Genomic DNA, 24,037 nt, shown 5'->3' on the forward strand with positions numbered 1-24,037 from the left:
CTGTCAAATTTGTTTGACAGACTATACAATAATACTCATCATCATCATCTCAGCCTATATACGTCCCACTGCTTGGCACAGGCCTCCTCTCGAGCGCAAGAGGGCTCAACAATAATACTAAAACCAAAATAATAAATACTTAAGTGGTTCTCGCATACAACAAACGTGATATTTTGCTGTTTTCCGCGTAATGGTACGGAGCCCTCCGTGCGCGAGTCCGACTCGCCCTTGGCCGGTGTTATTATAATTCGAAGGTTTCAAATAGAGCCCGACAGCTAATCCTATTGTCTATTGTTAAGTAAAACCACTCGTGCCACGTGCCACAACCACCTGCATAAAAAATACGTACTTCGGTTACTGAGTGCCGGCGAGTCGAACGCTACAGAACCAGTCTAAAATGTGTCATCGATATGCGTAACAAAGGCGCGTTATCGGAGACCGCACCTACACTGGTTTTTTGAGCGTTGGACTATCCCGTGCTCAGGTGCCAAATATAATCATCATCATCATCATCATCATCTCAGCCATAAGACGTCCACTTCTGAACATAGGCTTCCCCCTTTTTTGGGGGTGAATACCATAATCGCCACGCTTGGCAGGCGGGTTGTCGATCGCAGTCGAGTACACCGAATTTGAGGGACGCTGCTGCCCGTCCACTGGTGGTCTTGGACGTAGTTTAAGGACATACCCGGATCCTGGACGTAGTTTAAGGACATACCCGGGTTCTGGACGTAGTTTAAGGACATACCCGGGTCAAATATAATAATTATGACCCAATTATGCAGGTAAGTAGCACGTGCGGTTTTACTTAACAATAGACAATACGATTAGCCGTCAGGCTGTATTAGAAATCTACGAACTATACCTTGAACTTGATGTCTCCGAAGGCGCGCTGCTTGGTGCTGCCCTCCCACACCAGGGTGCAGGTGTTCGGGACCTCAGCACCCTCGGCATCCTTCACCAGGTCGTCTTCCCACTTGATACGGTTCAGCATCAACCTTGAAACAGAAAAAACGCATTTAACTGATTTGCAAGACCGAAGTGATCCCATAAGCGCCACTGGCGCCATCCCACTAACCCGGGGTTAACCAGTTAAACCATTATCCCAGTGTCAAATTGTACTGATAACCTTGGTAACTCCAGGTTTAACCGGTTAACCCCAGGGTATTTTTCATCCAGGAAATCATCGCTTAAAAGGGTGAAAAAGGGGGTTAGAATGTAATATGGAACTATTACATGGATGTACTAATTTAATTTATAAAATCACGGGCAGACGGGCGGGGGGGGGGGGGGTTATTACTGTCAACCCACCCTTTACTTGGCGTGTTGTTTAGGCCCCCTTCCACCACCACGACGCAGCAGCCTCTGTGCAGCACCACACAGTCATGTGTAGCTGTTGTTCACTTTCATTTTAAACTTCACTTCACTCACCGCTTGTACTTGGCGTGTTGTTAAAGTCCTCTTTCCATCACCACGCCGCAGCAGCCTCTGTGCAGCACCACACAGTCATGTGTAGCTGTTGTTCACTTTCATTTTAAACTTCACTTCACTCACCGCTTGTACTTGGCGTGTTGTTAAAGTCCTCTTTCCATCACCACGCCGCAGCAGCCTCGGTGCAGCACCACACAGTCATGTGTAGCTGTTGATCACTTTGAACTTCACTTTACTCACCGCTTGTACTTGGCGTGTTGTTTAGGCCCCCTTTCCATCACCACGCCGCAGCAGCCTCTGTGCAGCACCACACAGTCATGTGTAGCTGTTGTTCACTTTCATTTTAAACTTCACTTCACTCACCGCTTGTACTTGACGCAGCAGCCTCGATGCAGCAACACACAGCCATGTGTAGCTGTTGATCACTTTGAACTTCACTTTACTCACCGCTTGTACTTGGCGTGTTGTTTAGGCCCCCCTTCCACCACCACGACGCAGCAGCCTCTGTGCAGCACCACACAGTCATGTGTAGCTGTTGATCACTTTGAACTTCACTTTACTCACCGCTTGTACTTGGCGTGTTGTTTAGGCCCCCCTTCCACCACCACGACGCAGCAGCCTCGGTGCAGCACCACACAGCCATGTGTAGCTGTTGGTCACTTTGACTTTAAACTTCACTTTACTCACCGCTTGTACTTGGCGTGTTGTTTAGGCCCCCCTTCCACCACCACGACGCAGCAGCCTCGGTGCAGCACCACACAGCCGGTCATGTGAAGTTGCTGAGCGTTCACTTCCACCTTGAACTTGGCTGAGGCGCACTCGAAAAGGTCACGCACTCTGGAATAGGGATGATGACACAAGTTGAATTTTATAACAAAATACTTGGCCTGTGCACACCGGCTGCGTGTGCGTGACGTCCACGTGCGCGTGCGGCGTTGTAGTATACAGATCCTTATGAGATATTGCACACCGCTTGCGTGACTGCGTTTTTTAGCATTAGAAATAAGGTAAACAATCTTGATGTGTCTTTTAATTGAAAAACACATTAAAAAAAATAAGTTGGGGCAAATATGTAACAATTATGAATGTAATACGATCATTTATATTCTTCTGCTTTCATAAGTAATAGTTACTGATTTTTAAAAAGCGTTTTTCAATTAAAAGCCATGTCAAGATCGCTTACCTTCTTGCAAGTTCTTTGTAATGCTAAAAAAACGAACCATAGAACGCGAAATGACTAGTGTAACATTTTGCCTATATCGCTCTTAGTCTGCATAACGAAGGGTCCACAACGCAAAATGCCTACATCATGTTCCGTCGTTTTATCTTTACGTTAGCGATGTCGACGGAGCCCGCTGCCGCGGGGCTTCTATTCTGTGCGGTTTGGCCTTCGGCCATTTGAAGATAACTAACGAACCTAACCTACCTGTGTGATATAAAAAAGTGGTCATTTTGCGTTCTAGACCGTTCGCGATGTAGACTAAAAGCGATATAGGCAAAATATTACACTAGTCATTTTGCGTTCTAGACCGTCCGCGACTATGCCTAAAATAGATAGCAAATGAGCACAATAACGTGGACATTAAAATAATATGTGGAGATAATACAAAAATATAGGACCCGAAAGTTTCAAAATTTAAGTTTTTTTTTAACTTGCAAAAACGAAATAAGCATTCGGAGCTGGCGGGACAACCTCGATACATTCTGTGTGGAGTGGCGGGAGTGTGCATTAGACAGAGAAGTGGCGGGAAAGAGGGGAGGCCTTTGCCCAGCAGTGGGACACACTAATAGGCTAAGAAAAAAAAAACAACGGGTTGCACTCCGGGAGTGCCGACAGAAGTGAAAACTGAATGACTAGTCCAAAATGTCTGCAGCACTATGTATAATTGACCCATCCTTCTTTCTATTGAAAAACTTTAGTTCCGAAATTGCTGGTCAGTGAGCTTGTTTAAAATTCGAAATTCAAGCGTTAATTGTTTAAGGTGCAGTGAGTTCAGAAAACGGAGTTTTTTAAAAGCCGTAGCTCTTTTTTGGATCACAATACGGCTGCCATACATTCAATTAGCAAACTTGAGGGCTTTTTCTAGTGAGTGGAGTGATTAGAATCCTAAGTTTTTGACTTTTGCTCGATAGAAAACGATCACGAACATAGGTCTAAAACGGACTTTAAAGATTCGTAACAATTTGTGCACAAAAGATAGAAATATGAAAACTGCTTCTATGTACGCGCAATTGTATGCTTGAACGACTACCAGGATTACTTTTTTTTTTAATTTCACATTCACTAAATAAGTTCGAAAATATGATATCAGCGGTTCCGTGCACGCAACTTCTTTGATCAGATGCCCGCTGGGCTCGGATCAAAGCACACGTATCGCGAATTTAATTAAAATGACAGTTGGATTTCGCATTTATTTCGACATTAAGTCATATACATATACGAAAAAGTATACCAGTAGACAAATAGTATTTAAAAAAACAGGGTAAATAATTATCATCACATGGAGCTCGAGTCTCATCTTAGATTTGATTTGTTGGGGCATAATGGTTGAAAAACGCAGTAAACTATCTTAAAACAATACGATTCCAATATAATTTAAGTAATTTGCTCCTTGAAACCCGGCTTAGAATGAAAAAAGTTTGAAGACTCATACTTATTGATTGGAATTAATTTTCATTATGCTGGTATTAATATTGCATACCTATTTGACGTACTTTTGTACGTCAACGTCAATGAACTGTGATGACAATGTTGTGATCTTGTATTTATGTTAGAGAACTTTTGATCTTCAAATATTACCTATTAATACGGAACATTATGTAAATATTTCGTGTACTACTTGAAAATCGTGCAGTGGTACACCTATTTTGTTGCTGTGAGGTCCGTCTAAGATAGATGTATAATGCGGTTACGTGCTGTTCTGCAAACCTTCATGAAATCAAGAATAAATAAACGGCTATGGTCTAGCCTCAGCGAGTTTTTGCGGCTTGTGAGGCCGAGATATACATTATACATACTGGCCTACGAGGCTTACAGCCCAAAACCACTGCGGTGCCTGGTTTGTGATTGCCTATGTATCGAGTGTTATACTAATTTACTATAAAATAAAACAAAGTTTTTCGTTCAATGATATTCTGTGCATATTTAATTTTATACCTCGTCGATGACAAACAAGCATACGGCCCGTCTGATGATAAGCAATCTTCGTAGCCTTTGGATGCCTGCAACTCCATGCGCGTTGCCGAGTCTAACACTCCGCACCCCTCGTTGATAACTGGCAACCATACTCACCGGCAGGAAGGACACTATGAGTAGGGTCTAGTGCTAGTGTTATTTGGCTGCAGATTTCTGTAAGGTTGAGCTCTGCTCTAGATCTGGAATGACATCCGCTGTGCTGTGCCCTACCACACAAAGCGAGATGTCATTCTCAGTTCCCATTCCCATACCTCTCTTTGGACGTAGTTCAAGGACCATATATCTTAAATATGCCGATACCGATATGTCCATATATCTTAAATATTAACTATAGAGATTCAGAGTCTGAACATATAACCGTAAGTTTACCAAAAAAATGCCGTAATAGCTGTAGGTACAGTCAGATGCAGAGAGAAAGAATCCGCCAAAATGAAATTTCCACCCTGCCAGGACTTTATTTATTGATAAAGATAACGATATATTTATTTGCAAAAAATATAGTGATGAACATAGGTGGACAGTAATTTTGGATGCGTAGGGTAGAGCGGGGAGAAACGTAACACTATGTACTTTGACCTTAGTTTCTGGTTAACCATTATTATTTTGATGAGTCTAATGTAGTCATACTCGTATATAACGTCAGTGCATGTTCTGTACATTAACGTCTTGACTATCATTATAATTGTGTATCTTGTTTTAAAAAAATCGTCTTTTGTTACTAATGACCCCGTTGGCGTGCAGAAAGTAACACGTTGTGGGTCAAAAGTAACAAGACACAGTGGGCTGTAATTTAATATAATATGACATATCAAATCAAAATAAAAACCGGTCAAGTGTGAGTCGAACTCGCGTCCCAAGGGTTCAGTACTGCACACATTTTTGAACGAGCGAGCAAAGCGAAGTTCTTAAGTACATTCAACTATTTATTCAATTCGTCCACACACGGCTGGCTATCTTAGGATAGTTAGTTACCCATTTTTTTTTGTTCAAGTATTATGTTAAGCATAGTGCCTACATTTTTTTTCATTGTTAGGCGTATCTCTGTTAATTCAAGATAACAGGGCTATAACCGCGGCAATCGAAGTTCGCAAATTGCTGGCATTTCTCTCTGTCACTCTAATTACCTACGGTTTCATTGGTGTAAAAGAAAAATCCCCGCAATTTGCGAAATTCGATGGTCGCGATATACGGCAGTTCAGCCTTCTCACTTAGCTACTCGTACTTAAACCAATTATTTGTTCTGTTTGAGCACTAACCTCCTAAAGCTCATGCTTCGACCTTGCGTGGAGGTGCACCTCCCATATAACCATTCCAGTCGCAGAATCATCAAAGTGGTAACTAAATGTCAGATGTGTCGTAACAGAGTCCACACAATGTGTCTAGAATTGTTTCGAAACAAAGTGTCGTCGCCGTGTGTACACTTTTCCGTAACAAGGTGTCGACACATTTGTGTGCACTTTGCGTGCGGTTTGCGACTAAATCTGACAGCAAATTTGTGACAGCAAATGTCAATATAAAATACCTCTTGAAAACCAAGGTTTGTCAAACTACTATTAGTGTCTCGTGTGCTCGTAAGTAATTCTAGTAAGTCATCATGGGCGATGCAAATGATAATAATTGACCAAAACCATATAAACACCCAACACCCGTCAACCTTTTACAGAAAAGTTTTTAAAGAAATGCAATAAGCTACTTAGGTCAGCCAACGAATGCTCCAAAAAGTTGTAGAGGAAAATGCTCGGAACACAATTTTTGACTCTGTAACTTGGTTTGGGCAAGTTAGGAGGTGAACATATCAAAAGTCCCCGGCCGTAGCCCTTGAGCGGGAGGAAGAGAGGGGGCTTTGTTTGAAGGTCCCATTTTCCGGTTTTTCGATTAAATCTCGGAAACTATGCATCTTAGCGACATGGCCATTTATACAAAATGAAAGTTAATTTACACAAGTTTAAGTTTTGTTACAAGTTTATTCAGTCAATTTTTTCGATATGTTGAATAGTTTTTGAGATATCCGCTCTTGAAAGTTTATTTAGGGCTCTCAATTTTATCTTCATATATCTACATCAGTGAAGGTGCTAGGCCGTGTATGGTATCGTTTTTGTATAAATCTGGGTTGCTGAATCCATTTAAGGTATCACATTGACAACATTCCACAAAATTAAAAAAAAACTTTTTAGGGTTCCGTACCTCAAAAGCAAAAAACTTATAGGATCACTCGTGCGTCTGTATGTCTGTCCGTCTGAATACACAAAATAGTTCTTTACCTATAGATGACAGGAAAACCTATTAGAAATGTGCAGTCAAGCGCGAGTCGGACTTAATGTACGGAACCCTTAACACGCGGGTCCGACTCGCACTTGGCCGGTTTTTTTAAAACTCCTTTTGACGCTTAACCGCTGAACCGATTTCGTTGAAATTTGGTATAGAAATAGTTTGCGTCCCGGAACAGGACATAGGATAGATCTTATAACCAAAATCATCTTTTGAAGGTGTGAAAAGTGGCGTGGAAATTTGTACGGGAAATCAATAACCGCTGAACCGATTTATATGAAATTTGGGATGGTCTACATCTTTGATTTAGTTCAAAATGATAAAAAAAACATGACTTCAAACCTAAACTTAAACAGTATTAACTTCAAGAAGTCAATTCTGAATTCCCCCCTACACCTCATTTCACACCTTTAAAGGATGATTTTTGAGATAACTTATTATGTCCTGTCTCGGGACTCAAAATATATGTGTACTTAATTTAAATTAAAACTGTTCAGCAGTTTAAGCGTGAAGAGGAGTTTAAAAGAAAGTATTTTAATAAGTTTATATGTTTTTACTTTGGAATGGTGTCAATGTGATACCATAACTAAATTTGGTACTGCGAATTTATACGAAAACGATACCAAACATGGCCTCGTAGCTTTACTGTTGTAGAAGTCAAAATAAAATTGAGAGCCCTAAATTCTTATTACTTGGCCAAACTTGTGTATAAGGAAAAGGAAAAATAAAAGTCTTCGGCAGGAATATAAGACACAAATATATTTTTTTTTTCTCGTTACTATTTCAATCATCAAATATAAACATACCTTGATTATATTATTCTAGTGAGATTCTCACAGATAAACAAAAACATTTACTTAAAAAATTACAAGGTCGAAATATCACGGAACTTGTGAGAGTAATATGTGAAAAATAAAAACTTTTATGACAAAAAAATCTGGACACAATTTAAGAAGCATCCAATTGCGTCGAGGAATCATCTGTATTTTTGCTTGTTTCATTACCTCCTCGCTTCTTTTTTTGTCCTTTGTATTCTGTAGCAATTTGTTAGATCTGAAAATAAAGATAACTTGCGTCGTCACGGATGTCGATTCATAGGTTTTAGGGAGTGCAGAATTCGAAAACGATGATCATTTTATAATCCAAGATGGCGGCTACGTATTTTGTCATAAAAGTCGTCATGAATATAATCTTATAGGTTTTAGGAAGTGCCGATTTCGAAAATGATGACCAGTTTGGAATCCAAGATGTGTGCCGTGCACTTTGTCATAAAAGTCGTCATGGATATCGTTTTATAGGTTTTAGGGAGTGCAGAATTCGAAAATGATGACCATTTTGGATTCCAAGATGTCTGCCGTGCACTTTTTCATATAAGCCGTCATAGATGTTGGTGTTAGGAAGAGCAGATTTCGAAAATGATGACCATGACCAATACAACGACATCCATGTCGACTTTTAACATAGTGCATGGCCGCCATATTGGATTCCAAAATAGTTATTATTTTCGAAATCTGCGCTCCCTAAAACCTATAAAACGACAGCTATGACGACTTTTATGACATATTGCATGGCCGCCATTTTGGATTCCAAAATGGTCATCATTTTTGAAATCAGGGCCCCCTAAAACCTATAAAACGACACGCATGACAACTTTTATGACATAGTGCATGGCCGCCATTTTGGATTCCAAAATGGTCATCATTTTCGAAATCAGGGCCCCCCAAAACCTATAAAACGACATCCATGACGACTCTTATGACATAGTGCATGGCCGCCATTTTGGATTCCAAAATGGTGATCATTTTCAAAATTGGGGCCCCCTAAAACGTATAAAACGACACCCATCTCGACTTTTATGACAAAGTGTTTGGCTACCATCTGCATGCAAGACATTTCTATTATTCTATTATTTTTACGTACAAAAATGGCCCCCTGTCAACTTCCAACCGAGATTTATTCGATTAATATTCAGATTAATTCAATTTCTATCTATAGGTCGACTAAACTAATTGCGATTAAAATTTGAGGATGAACTTTTTAGGGTTCCGTACCCAAAGGGTAAAACGGGACCCTATTACTAAGACTTCGCTGTCCGTCCGTCCGTCCGTCCGTCCGTCTGTCACCAGGCTGTATCTCACGAACCGTGATAGCTAGACAGTTGAAATTTTTACAGATGATGTATTTCTGTTGCCGCTATAACAACAAATACTAAAAACAGAATAAAATAAAGATTTAAATGAGGCTCCCATACAACAAACGTGATTTTTGACCAAAGTTAAGCAACGTCGGGAGGGGTCAGTACTTGGATGGGTGACCGTTTTTTTTTTGCTTTTTTGTTTTTTTTTTGCATTGTGGTACGGAACCCTTCGTGCGCGAGTCCGACTCGCACTTGCCCGGTTTTTTTATTCCATTAATTAGTCGAATAAACAGTTAATCTATTAAGTCCCATCTCTGACCCATCCCATCTCTGACCACGGCATTTTTACACTTTGAGAATATCTGAAAACAAATGAACACAAGGAGCCATTTTGCAAATCCAGTAACTTTGTTATTACTTTTGACAGCGCGTGTCATGTGTCTACACAGAGTCGACACAAAGTCGAAACATTTGCGACTACTTTGTGACTGCAATATTTCTCAGCCTTAAACCATATTTATACATCATAATTAACAAGTTTCGTAGTATGTAAAGCGTTATTTCTGTTATTTAAGTATAGTATACGCATCGAAGTACTAAAAATGCATCAAATAATATGGTTATGAACACAGGCACTGAGAAGTAAACAATTTCATTTCCGGCTAAACTAAAACAATGTGGTGGCGCGTTGATTATATTACACTTAGTTTATCAAATCACTCGAGCAGTTTAATTCCCCATTATAATTTTAGTCCTATTGTAATATAAATGCAAACAATATATAATTACGTCTTGTAATCCGTTTTAGAGATGGCGTATTAATGTCACTTATTTTTATTTAACAATTTTTCCATCTGACAGTTTCCATTTGACAGGAACAAAATGAACGAATGAACGAATGATATTGGCATAAAGTAGTCGCAAACTCGAAACAATGTGTGCACACGGCGACCACACTTTATGTCACTTTGTGTCATGTGTCGACCCTTCCCCATTTCTGGTAACTGTGTCGACACGGCGACGACTCTGCGACTGGAATTGTCACCGAAACAGACGGTGTCGACACAAGATGTGTCTACACCGCGTCGTAACGGCGACTGGAAATGGTTGTATGGGCTCTCTCGGATGCTTCAGGCCTTCGGCCCAACGCAGAGCTTGGCCATCGACCTTCGCACTAGCTGTCCGCACCACGTTTCAGTTTCACGTAAACAATTGCGGCTGTGTCCCTAAAACAGCCCAACCGCGTTTTTTTTCTTAAGTCCGATTCACGCTGGACTCTAGATTTCTAATAGGTTTTCCTGTCATCTAGAGGTAGAAGGTTGTGTATTTTTTTTCAAAATTTTAGACCCAATTTTATCGGAGATAAGAGGGAGGGGGGGGGGACGGTCATTTTTTGCCTATTTTCTTAAATAACTTTTAAACTGTTTCATATAAAATTATAAAAAAAATATATAGATCCTCAAAATAAGCCCTTTTATTATGTAACACGATATGGTTTGCAAAACTTGGTTTTCTAATTTACTCATATTCCCCTTAAAATAGCCGCCTATACTTAAAATTCATTTGTTTATATTACATGTCCGTCTTTGGGTAGCAGACTTCCATATGTATACCAAATTTCAACTTAATTGGTCCAGTAGTTTTGGAGCAAATTGGCTGTGACAAACGGATAGACAGACGCACGAGTGATCCTATAAGGGTTCCGTTTTTTCTTTTTGAGTTACGGAACCCGACTCTCGAGCCGCGAACATTTAGAAACCAGAAATTTATTTGCTAAAAACATTGTCCTTACAAAGGTATACAAATGGAATACGCAGTGATAAAAAGTGAAATAAACTGTGTGAATCGTGTTAAATGTAATGTTTTGTCATAAAGGCTGCTTTTTCTACAATCAATTGTTTTATTTCCTAATTATACGTATTTTTATACATGAAAGAAAAAAAAATTGGTATTATGAGATTTGATCAAGTCCAGCATAATTCACATAAATATAATGAAATTCATTGGTATACAATCAAATAAGCCATTTTATGCTGAATTCAATGATACATAATTAATATCATTCATACATATATCATACATATATATAGACTACAGCTAAGTTTATTAAAAACGATCGTCCCAAATAATGTAAGAGGAAAAAATAGAGAGCCATGAAGAATTATTACAATATTGTAAAATTATTAGTATACATAAGAAAATAGATATGGCAATAATCAATGAGGAGATTTTAAACATAGGAAGTCTAAACAAAAACTGTAGACCTCAACATTTACGAAAGTTATCCTATTTGCCTCGATTTGTCCTACCAAAGTGTGTTAATACATATGGCAAACGACGATGGGAATATTTGTTACCACATACCCTAAACAAACTACCCGAAGTAACTTATAATAATATCAGTAACAACCCACATAAATGTAAACAACTATTGAAAGCCCTATATCTTAGTTAAGTAAATTATAGGTAGACGTCACACTTATAGGAGTGTCTCATATCACGAAGATGGGGAATCTAGACTACAACACCTCATAATAAGAAACATGATTGCCGACTTCGTGAAATGAAATACTCCATAGTTTAATATACTTAATATTAATAGTAAATAAGAGCGATTTACAGCGGCAGTTAAGCCTCAGGGGGCTTTGTTCGCTGTCATGATTTTTTTAAATGTATTATTTTATGTTAATAAATAAATGAAAAAAAAAAAAAAACATATTTTTAAAGAAATGGTCATATTTCTAACACACGCCAAATTCGCGATGACCACCCATGGAGGCCACGCCACTAGACGTATATTTTTCTAAATTGGCCGCGCCACTCAACCTCAAGCCACCGTTAAATCTGAGGCGCCGCCATTCAACGGCTTGTTATGACTGTCCGTCTCCCGGCTCCCCGCCACCATAGAGACTGGGAGCCAGACAATGCCACTCTAGGGGATATGCAAATATTCAGAAAATGTATGAATTTTAATACAACATAAACATCAAATAACTAAAAGTCAAAAAACGTACTTTAGATTCGAAAAATCACGTTGCGTCCTCTCACACAACCTAATAGCACGTGGCGACCGTTTCGACTGAATGCGCTGACTGAGTGAAGGGGGCACCACTGTCTATCACTTAATAGCAGCGGAGTGGTATTTTGTCTATTAGATAAACCTACAGAGCAATAGTTACTTTCCACCCGCAGTTACTTTTGTCCCCGCTCTCCCCTACATTTCACTTGAAGAAGCATGCAATTTTTTCTTAGTAGCTAGGTAGTATAACTAAATATATACAAACTGAAGCTAAGCTAAGGTAAGTTATATAATAATAACATCATCGGAATACACATATGATTTTAATGAAATTGTCATTGAATTGATTTGTGCCTTATCGAAAGCCCTATTGATTAGAGTAGTACCTAAATAACGTTTTTCATTTGACGACTTCTGTATTTATTCGGTTTATTTAGTTCGAGTATCTAATGAATTCGATTATTTAGTTAATTTACATTTAAGTACGTCACATGTGACATGAACAGACAAGGAGAACAAGATAAAATATATTGTTTTGTCTTCCTTCTTTCAATGGAACTTTTTTAGAGTTTCTCTTCCTCAAAGGAGGCTAGTGGTTAAGACGAAACTCAAAATACTCTCATTTGCACCTTAAGGTGAGGTATGCCCGGGGAAAATTTTCAGATTCTGTCAAATTACCCCATTTCACACACAAGCACGAGTCACGCACACTACCTCACTTTACCGGGACAGGTCAGTGACCCATCCTGTTTTTTTTAAGATGCAAATGAGAGTATTTTGAGTTTCGTCTTAACCACTAGCCTCCTTTGAGGAAGAGAAACTCTAAAAAAGTTCCATTGAAAGAAGGAAGACAAAACAATATATTTTATCTTGCTCTCCTTGTCTGTTCATGTCACATGTGACGTACTTAAATGTAAATTAACTAAATAATCGAATTCATTAGATACTCGAATTAAATAAACCGAATAAATACAGAAGTCGTCAAATGAAAAACGTTATTTAGGTACTACTCTAATCAATAGGGCTTTCGATAAGGCACAAATCAATTCAATGACAATTTCATTAAAATCATATGTGTATTCCGATGATGTTATTATTATATAACTTACCTTAGCTTAGCTTCAGTTTGTATATATTTAGTTATACTACCTAGCTACTAAGAAAAAATTGCATGCTTCTTCAAGTGAAATGTAGGGGAGAGCGGGGACAAAAGTAACTGCGGGTGGAAAGTAACTATTGCTCTGTAGGTTTATCTAATAGACAAAATACCACTCCGCTGCTATTAAGTGATAGACAGTGGTGCCCCCTTCACTCAGTCAGCGCATTCAGTCGAAACGGTCGCCACGTGCTATTAGGTTGTGTGAGAGGACGCAACGTGATTTTTCGAATCTAAAGTACGTTTTTAGACTTTTAGTTATTTGATGTTTATGTTGTATTAAAATTCATACATTTTCTGAATATTTGCATATCCCCTAGAGTGGCATTGTCTGGCTCCCAGTCTCTATGGTGGCGGGGAGCCGGGAGACGGACAGTCATAACAAGCCGTTGAATGGCGGCGCCTCAGATTTAACGGTGGCTTGAGGTTGAGTGGCGCGGCCAATTTAGAAAAATATACGTCTAGTGGCGTGGCCTCCATGGGTGGTCATCGCGAATTTGGCGTGTGTTAGAAATATGACCATTTCTTTAAAAATATGTATGAATGATATTAATTATGTATCATTGAATTCAGCATAAAATGACTTATTTGATTGTATACCAATGAATTTCATTATATTTATGTGAATTATGCTGGACTTGATCAAATCTCATAATACCAATTTTTTTTTCTTTCATGTATAAAAATACGTATAATTAGGAAATAAAACAATTGATTGTAGAAAAAGCAGCCTTTATGACAAAACATTACATTTAACACGATTTACACAGTTTATTTCACTTTTTATCACTGCGTATTCCATTTGTATACCTTTGTAAGGACAATGTTTTTAGCAAATACATTTCTGGTTTCTAAATGTTCGCGGCTCGAGAGTCGGGTTCCGTAACTCAAAAAGAAAAAACGGAACCCTTATAGGATCACTCGTGCGTCTGTCTATCCGTTTGTCACAGCCAATTTGCTCCAAAACTACTGGACCAATTAAGTTGAAATTTGGTATACATATGGAAGTCTGCTACCCAAAGACGGACATGTAATATAAACAAATGAATTTTAAGTATAGGCGGCTATTTTAAGGGGAATATGAGTAAATTAGAAAACCAAGTTTTGCAAACCATATCGTGTTACATAATAAAATTAAGGGCTTATTTTGAGGATCTATATATTTTTTTTTATAATTTTATATGAAACAGTTTAAAAGTTATTTAAGAAAATAGGCAAAAAATGACCGTCCCCCCCTCCCTCTTATCTCCGATAAAATAGGGGCTAAAATTTTGAAAAAAAATACACATCCTTCTACCTCTAGATGACAGGAAAACCTATTAGAAATCTAGAGTCCAGCGTGAGTCGGACTTAAGAAAAAAAACGCGGTTGGGCTGTTTTAGGGACACAGCCGCAATTGTTTACGTGAAACTGAAACGTGGTGCGGACAGCTAGTGCGAAGGTCGATGGCCAAGCTCTGCGTTGGGCCGAAGGCCTGAAGCATCCGAGAGAGGTGCACCTCCACGCAAGGTCGAAGCATGAGCTTTAGGAGGTTAGTGCTCAAACAGAACAAATAATTGGTTTAAGTACGAGTAGCTAAGTGAGAAGGCTGAACTGCCGTATATCGCGACCATCGACGTTCGCAAATTGCGGGGATTTTTCTTTTACACCAATGAAACCGTAGGTAATTAGAGTGACAGAGAGAAATGCCAGCAATTTGCGAACTTCGATTGCCGCGGTTATAGCCCTGTTATCTTGAATTAACAGAGATACGCCTAACAATGAAAAAAAATGTAGGCACTATGCTTAACATAATACTTGAACAAAAAAAAATGGGTAACTAACTATCCTAAGATAGCCAGCCGTGTGTGGACGAATTGAATAAATAGTTGAATGTACTTAAGAACTTCGCTTTGCTCGCTCGTTCAAAAATGTGTGCAGTACTGAACCCTTGGGACGCGAGTTCGACTCACACTTGACCGGTTTTTATTTTGATTTGATATGTCATATTATATTAAATTACAGCCCACTGTGTCTTGTTACTTTTGACCCACAACGTGTTACTTTCTGCACGCCAACGGGGTCATTAGTAACAAAAGACGATTTTTTTAAAACAAAATACACAATTATAATGTTAGTCAAGACGTTAATGTACAGAACATGCACTGACGTTATATACGAGTATGACTACATTAAACTCATCAAAATAATATACAAATTTTACCTTCCAATAAAATTATTATTATGTTTCCTATCCACATCGGATATCTTCATTGATATCTTCATTGAGAGAGTAACGCGATCGTTGACCAATGATGCCGCTAGCGTCTATGTAGTCGCTCCGCCCCACGCCGTGACGTAGTTCCGCTTCCACTTCCTGCGAACCGTTGCTCGCTCCCCGCTACTCGCCACCGCCATGTCATTGTTGAGGAGAAGTACCGTCGGCATAAAAGTAGCCTAGTAGCCTGCCAGGAAGGCATTACTCAGATATCCGATGTGGATAGGAAACATAATAATAATTTTATTGGAAGGTAAAATTTGTATATTATGTGTTCCGTACTCCACATCGGATATCTTCATTGAGACCTGTTTATTATCTCCTGGTGGCGAGTTAGCGGGCGCGCAAGCGATAGGGCTACACCTACTGTCATAGAACTCAGAGAAAGAATAAATATGTATACACCATATTGCAACCCATGAAATCACAGTGACTCGTTATAATGTGAATTACAGGAAATTGAGAATTGAAGCTGTAATCTCAGGTTCGAATCTGACGTTAAACTGGTTTAAGAGGATTCTCATTCGAAATCGCATCCGATCCGCAGAATCTCGGCGAGTCATGTTCCCAATTAACATAAGCGAAAATATCGCTAAGTGAATAGCTTTCCAGCCAATTTAGTTATTAAGTACATCGTGGATCGAAAGCAATCGTAGGCGAGGCCGGCTTGGATGAGACTGTGGCTGAAAGAAATAAGCGAAGTGTCCCCTAACATTTTGTGTAATTCTCGCAAGGTGACGTACCCAGATTACCTACTTATACTGGGTCTATACTTTATTCCGGAGCTTCTAAGAGTCCAGTCGGTAAGACACGTTATCTGGTTTAGAGCCGAATTTCGGACACAAAATAATAGCGTTAAAGTTATCTATGTAATTGCCCGGGCTACAGTGTAAGGTCATTGACCCTGCGGCCTGATGCTAACAGCAAAAGTGCGGCAGCTATTCTATCGTACTTCTTCTAACGTACCTAACGTTGTAGGGCTATTTAAATTAGGGCAAGTAGATGTCTCGCGTCCCAAGCTGGTGCTTTGGGAGGCGCTGGTCTCGCTAATAATGGCGTTGGAAGAAGGCATAGTGTCCGATAGTGGTTCATACACAGCACTTGTGAGAGGCTTATGAACGAATAACGTTCTGAAAGCTAACATGGATAATAGAAATAGACGTCTGAGATAGCTCGCTACTTCACTGGATAGAGGTACCTGGCAGTTGATCTTATTTTTGATGCACCATAAAGACCGTTTCTACATTGTGACCGTACATGCAGCCTAGACAAGGGGACGATCTAGGGGCTCCCGTTACTGTTTTCTATACAAACACAGTACCGGAATCGGGAATATCCGGTTCTTCCATATTAGTGAGACAGTGACAGTTGCGTTTCGTTCGCTACGTAGCGTTAGACCTTGGCATGTTATATGCATGCGCCAGTCACGCCAGTAGCGGACGTCACTCCTGATCCCGCCAGCTCGGTGTTGGAGCGTCCTATCTGACAGGAGCTACGCCTCATTCTTAAGGTCGTTGACTCGTAAGGGAGGGCGGTCTGACGTTGTGATTACTAGGACCGCCAGTAAATTGCAAGCTTACCACAGCTACTTTAAGACTCCTTATCACGCCGTCGCAGTACACAGACTAGGCTGGGAGGTGGAGACATCCATGCCAAGTCTCACAGGCAGCTGTCAAAGGTCGTGGTAGCAGTTCAATGAGTCTGTTAAGAAATACCGTGGCACAGTGCGAGGGCTCTCGAAAGCGGAGGCCGGCCAACAAGGCGCCTGTCAGGCGAAGACAGTCTCGGCGGCTGCTGGGCGCAGCTGCCACTCGGGCGCGCAGTGACTTCTTGATAAACCGTCGCCCTCGGGGGTTGTACCGACCTGGCAAGTAGCAAGCAACCAGCGCGACCTGTAGATGATCTGCTGGCATCAGCAGTTTTTGCGACAACCGTAGTAACGGAAGGGATGTAGTGTCGCCGTCGTTTTATGTATATATACTGTACCGGTGCGGTTGTATGTTTACACTTCTGTCGTCAGCGCTGCAGATGCGGCCCGTTAAGGCTTACTCTTCGCTGAGAGGGCCTTACCTCGTACATTGTCTACCAATATTGGAGATTGTAACGGACTGCTTGCATAAGATGAGGAAGAAAGTGGTGCGAGGCTTTCGGCAGCTCCGTGTTGCTGGGGACTGCAAAGGCTTCACCTTCCTCCATGAACTAAAGTTTGCGAATTTGAGACTGAACAGAAGGCATTGAGTCTCATTTCTGCGAGAAACTCTGCAGCAAGGCAGGCCTGTATGTCGCGAAAAAGAAAACTTTCAATCGGTGTGTTGTGCCGCGTGTCCCACGTGATGTCTAGGAGCGTGATGGTCTAATTCGCTTTATCCGAAGAGACACCCTATATCGAGTTAGTATAGGGCATCGAGTTAGTAGCATGCTTTTAAGGAAATCGAACTGATGAAATCAAGTCTAAAATCGATTTTGGCGCTTTGCGTAACAAAACTGTTTCGATAAAGTCGAATACAGACAGATGGAAACTGCTGGAGTCCTCCTGGCCCCTTTCTCTTAGCACCGGAAACTCAAGCTTGTTCAGGCGCAGCGGGTTTATTTGTCCCATTTTGTTTATTATGGCTTTTCGCACGAGTTCGTCTTTGTAAGACGGAACTTAAGCTGGAGAGCGCGAGCAAGCAGAGATAATTATGTGAAGTCTGCAGACCTTTTCGATGCCTTTCACCTCGGTTTCGAGCGGTCGCACAGGGCCTTGTCGCTAGCTGTTCTCCGGTTGGACCACTCCATGGCCTCGAGAAGTCGTAGGAATTTCGAAGCGACACAGCGAAGTCGATCAGCACCTTTATGAAACCCGGGAACACGACGTATTTTCCTCTGAGTATCGACATATCTTACCGCTTTCAACTCCGGGCAGTCGAGCCGCGCTAGGACGGGGCTCTTTACGACGGGGGTCTGCCGTCGCCGGAGGATTCTTTAACCGAAACCAAGAGCTTAGCGGTCTGTTCGTGCTGTACCATACCATACCTATACCTGCACCATAGCTATAGGCGCCTGCGTACCTCAATGGAACCATGTGGACAGGACAAAACTGATACTGTGGCGCCCAGCGAGCAAGGGACGACATCGTCGTAGTTGCAGCATCGGTGGACAGCATCGGCGTGATTGTGGCAACCGCCGCCGCTCGGGAGGCGCCGGTGCGTGAAGCTAGGGGCGCCATCGTGGCGGCCGGCTCGGGGGGGCACCGGTGCCTGAGGCCGGGCGGCTCATGGCGGCCGCCACTGGTTCGGGAAGCGCTGGTGCGTGAGGCGAGGACCCATAGTGGCGACCCGCTCTAGAAGCGTTGTCGCGTGAGGCGGGCGGCTCTATCGTGGCGGCCGCCGCCACCGGCTCGGGAGGCGCCGGTGCGTGCGGCGAGAGGCGCCATCGTGGCGGCCAGCTCGGGAGGCACCGGTGCATGAGGCGGTCGCCGTCTGGCTGGCTGGTCTGGGAGGCACTGCTGTGAGGCGAGAGGCGCCATCGTGGCGGCCAGCTCGAGAGGCGCCAGTGCGCAGGTGGTGGTGCCATCGTGGCGGGCGGCATCATCGTGGCGGGCAGCGCCATTGTGGCAGCCGCCGCCGCCGCGTCGATGCGTAATGCGAGAGGCGCCATCGTGGCGGCCAGCTCGGGGGGCAGGCGGCGTCATCGAGCGGGCGGCGCCATCATGGCGGCCACCGTTGCCAGGCTCAGGTGCGAGAGGCGCCGTCGTGGCGGCCAGCTCGACAGGCGCCGGTGCGCGTGACGGACGTTACCGGCACGGGAGGCGCCGATGGCTAGGCTCGTAGCTGCACGCATCATCACGGCGACGCTGTTGCCCTCGGCGGTGCCATCGTGGTGGCCACCACCGGCGCGTAGGTCACCAGCGACGTCATGACGGCGGCAACCAACGCGGCGATCGTCGCTGTACTCGTAGCATTTCCACTGCTTACACGTAACTTACCTTCCTTCCGCTCGAGCAGTCGGGACGCAGAAGCGGTCCGCCTTCACCTTGGCGCGATCCACCCGCGATGCGCCCGCAGCTGCAGGAGCGGGCGTGTGACGTCTCGCAGAGCCACGCGGATCTCTCGGAGTCCCGCTGGACTGGAAGCGTCCGCACCGCAACTGCAGCAATAGGAGCGGGCGTCTCGCGGACTGGAGGCGTCCGCACCGTGACTGCAGCAACAGGAGCGGGCGTGTGACGTCTCTCGGAGTCCCGCGGACTGGAGGCGTCCGCACCGCGACTGCAGCAACAGGAGCGGGCGTGTGACGTCTCTCGGAGTCCCGCGGACTGGAGGCGTCCGCACCGCGACTGCAGCAACAGGAGCGGGCGTGTGACGTCTCTCGGGGTCCCGCGGACTGGAGGCGTCCGCACCGCGACTGCAGCAACAGGAGCGGGCGTGTGACGTCTCTCGTAGTCCCGCGGACTGGAGGCGTCCGCACCGCGACTGCAGCAACAGGAGCGGGCGTGTGACGTCTTTCGGAGTCCCGCGGACTGGAGGCGTCCGCACCGCGACTGCAGCAACAGGAGCGGGCGTGTGACGTCTCTCCGAGTCCTGCGGACTGGAGGCGTCCACCGTGGCCCGCAGCGGCGCGGTGTCTGGGAGTCACCTTGGACGACAGCAGAAGACGCGGCGCGCGCGGGCGGGGGCGGGCGCCGGGGGACGGGGCGCCCCGGTCGCGCCGCAACTAACAACACGAGGTACTCCCGGGCTACTGCCTGAGAACCCTCCGCGAGTGACGAAGTAACTTCTGAACGCCAATAAAATTAGAATATCTTAAACTGGCTCACCGGATGGTTCGAGACAATCCAAACCTCCTTATCGGCGAAGCGCGGCACCCGGCAGCGGCGCGCGCAGGCCGTCCGCCGCCGCGCCGCCCGGGCGCCGCCGCCGCCGCCGCCGCCGCAGGCACGATGACCGCGCGTTCCCTCTCCGATGCGGAGCGACTTGTTACCACTTGTTAACAAAAACCAGTGACGCACTTCCTACTTCGATCTCGAAAATGCGAGTTAACGGTAACGATTTTAGCAGCATGGAATGTGAAAATTAATTTAGCAAGAAAAAAAAAAAAAAGTGGGTAGAATCGAAAAGCACCGTTCGATGACTTCGATCGCGAGACCGCCAGAAGACTAATAGTGGCGATCTCTGCCGTATCTCACTATTTAATCGACCGAGCTTTGGATCGGAAATGTTAAAGTACCATGCTGCAAAAATATACGCAAAAAATATTTGCGGACCATCGGTCGAGACGGTCGACGAAACAATGTCATGGCGGTGGCGAGTAGCGGGGAGCGAGCAACGGTTCGCAGGAAGTGGAAGCGGAACTACGTCACGGCGTGGGGCGGAGCGACTACATAGACGCTAGCGGCATCATTGGTCAACGATCGCGTTACTCTCTCAATGAAGATATCAATGAAGATATCCGATGTGGAGTACGGAACACATAATAATGGTTAACCAGAAACTAAGGTCAAAGTACATAGTGTTACGTTTCTCCCCGCTCTACCCTACGCATCCAAAATTACTGTCCACCTATGTTCATCACTATATTTTTTGCAAATAAATATATCGTTATCTTTATCAATAAATAAAGTCCTGGCAGGGTGGAAATTTCATTTTGGCGGATTCTTTCTCTCTGCATCTGACTGTACCTACAGCTATTACGGCATTTTTTTGGTAAACTTACGGTTATATGTTCAGACTCTGAATCTATATAGTTAATATTTAAGATATATGGACATATCGGTATCGGCATATTTAAGATATATGGTCCTTGAACTACGTCCAAAGAGAGGTATGGGAATGGGAACTGAGAATGACATCTCGCTTTGTGTGGTAGGGCACAGCACAGCGGATGTCATTCCAGATCTAGAGCAGAGCTCAACCTTACAGAAATCTGCAGCCAAATAACACTAGCACTAGACCCTACTCATAGTGTCCTTCCTGCCGGTGAGTATGGTTGCCAGTTATCAACGAGGGGTGCGGAGTGTTAGACTCGGCAACGCGCATGGAGTTGCAGGCATCCAAAGGCTACGAAGATTGCTTATCGTCAGACGGGCCGTATGCTTGTTTGTCATCGACGAGGTATAAAATTAAATATGCACAGAATATCATTGAACGAAAAACTTTGTTTTATTTTATAGTAAATTAGTATAACACTCGATACATAGGCAATCACAAACCAGGCACCGCAGTGGTTTTGGGCTGTAAGCCTCGTAGGCCAGTATGTATAATGTATATCTCGGCCTCACAAGCCGCAAAAACTCGCTGAGGCTAGACCATAGCCGTTTATTTATTCTTGATTTCATGAAGGTTTGCAGAACAGTACGTAACCGCATTATACATCTATCTTAGACGGACCTCACAGCAACAAAATAGGTGTACCACTGCACGATTTTCAAGTAGTACACGAAATATTTACATAATGTTCCGTATTAATAGGTAATATTTGAAGATCAAAAGTTCTCTAACATAAATACAAGATCACAACATTGTCATCACAGTTCATTGACGTTGACGTACAAAAGTACGTCAAATAGGTATGCAATATTAATACCAGCATAATGAAAATTAATTCCAATCAATAAGTATGAGTCTTCAAACTTTTTTCATTCTAAGCCGGGTTTCAAGGAGCAAATTACTTAAATGATATTGGAATCGTATTGTTTTAAGATAGTTTACTGCGTTTTTCAACCATTATGCCCCAACAAATCAAATCTAAGATGAGACTCGAGCTCCATGTGATGATAATTATTTACCCTGTTTTTTTAAATACTATTTGTCTACTGGTATACTTTTTCGTATATGTATATGACTTAATGTCGAAATAAATGCCAAAATCAACTGTCATTTTAATTAAATTCGCGATACGTGTGCTTTGATCCGAGCCCAGCGGGCATCTGATCAAAGAAGTTGCGTGCACGGAACCGCTGATATCATATTTTCGAACTTATTTAGTGAATGTGAAATTAAAAAAAAAAGTAATCCTGGTAGTCGTTCAAGCATACAATTGCGCGTACATAGAAGCAGTTTTCATATTTCTATCTTTTGTGCACAAATTGTTACGAATCTTTAAAGTCCGTTTTAGACCTATGTTCGTGATCGTTTTCTATCGAGCAAAAGTCAAAAACTTAGGATTCTAATCACTCCACTCACTAGAAAAAGCCCTCAAGTTTGCTAATTGAATGTATGGCAGCCGTATTGTGATCCAAAAAAGAGCTACGGCTTTTAAAAAACTCCGTTTTCTGAACTCACTGCACCTTAAAAGTCGAATAGAAATTGTAAAGTTACAGACCTCGCATCTAAATATATTTGGTCATGATATTTTGAGTTTTATTCACCAGTACTAGAGTTCACTTTTATTAGCGATTTCATGCAATGCATTTCAATGATGTAGCTTTATTGAATTATTTTTAAGTGATATAAAGTTAGAATGTAACTGTGGGATCCTCGTATTTCAACCCGTACAAGATTAGGACATTTAGAACCTTTTTCATGTAATGTCATTGAGTTTTTCTTCATTGATTTAAGTGCCATCTAAATGAGTGGCCATCTAAACGTTACGGTCACGTGATCGCTGTCTCGAGTCTCGAGTAAAACGGGACCCTATTACTAAGACTTCGTTGTCCGTCCGTCCGTCTGTCTGTCACCAGGCTGTATCTCACGAACCGTGATAGCTAGACAGTTGAAATTTTCACAGATGATGTATTTCTGTTGCCGCTATAACAACAAATACTAAAAACAGAATAAAATAAAGATTTAAATGGGGCTCCCATACAACAAACGTGATTTTTGACCAAAGTTAAGCAACGTCGGGAGTGGTCATCGTTTAGGTACCATGTCATCCAAGGTACTTGGATGGGTGACCGTTTTTTTTTGCTTTTTTTTGTTTTTTTTTTGCATTATGGTACGGAACCCTTCGTGCGCGAGTCCGACTCGCACTTGCCCGGTTTTTTCCCCACTTTTCACTTCAAAAATCCGCCTCTATACACTCTATTCTCTCTGTACGTATCTCACCTGTACACGGCCACGTTGACGCCCATACTTGTATCTTCTCGTATTTTCCGGTCAATCTGAAAATAAAAAGGAATGTTTTTTATAGTTTGACGAAGGAATGTCTCGACGACCGGTCTGGCCTAGTGGGTAGTGACCCTGCCTATGAAGCCGGTGGTCCCGGGTTCGAATCCCGGTAAGGGCATTTATTTGTGTGATGAACATAGATATTTGTTCCTGAGTCATGGCTGTTTTCTATGTACTCGTACGTATGTATATCGTCGTCTAGTACCCATAGTGCAAGCTTTGCTTAGTTTGGGGCTAGGTCGATTTGTGTAAGATTGTCCCTAAATATTTATTTTATTATTTTATTTATTTATTTCAATCATAGACAGAGAGAATAATACTATATTTGTCTTCAATAGTACTAGCACCCAAAAGAAAAGGATGAGTATAGTTTTCCTGGTTCTTACTGACTGACAAAATGGACTATATAATTCTTATTATTACTAATTAACTACCGTCCTACTTTTGAGTTATTCTTTGTTATCGTAGGACACGTCTACGCCTCGGCTA

General features: G+C 42.6%; 1 protein-coding gene across 2 annotated transcripts in view; it reads right to left on the bottom strand.

The window, feature by feature from the left end:
- Window positions 1-24,037, bottom strand: part of LOC134676375 (U4/U6 small nuclear ribonucleoprotein Prp3) — a 65,568-nt gene that overhangs the window by 12,029 nt on the left and 29,502 nt on the right. For both annotated transcript variants that reach the window (XM_063534739.1, XM_063534738.1), the window contains 3 exons: window positions 23,486-23,541; window positions 2,119-2,268; window positions 866-998 (listed from right to left, as the gene is read on the bottom strand). In XM_063534739.1, the coding sequence (XP_063390809.1) occupies window positions 866-998; window positions 2,119-2,268; window positions 23,486-23,541 (339 nt within the window). The remainder of the gene's footprint in view (window positions 1-865; window positions 999-2,118; window positions 2,269-23,485; window positions 23,542-24,037) is intronic.

Source organism: Cydia fagiglandana, chromosome 24 (assembly GCF_963556715.1).
Source record: "Cydia fagiglandana chromosome 24, ilCydFagi1.1, whole genome shotgun sequence".
Classification (NCBI taxonomy): Eukaryota; Metazoa; Arthropoda; class Insecta; order Lepidoptera; family Tortricidae; genus Cydia; species Cydia fagiglandana.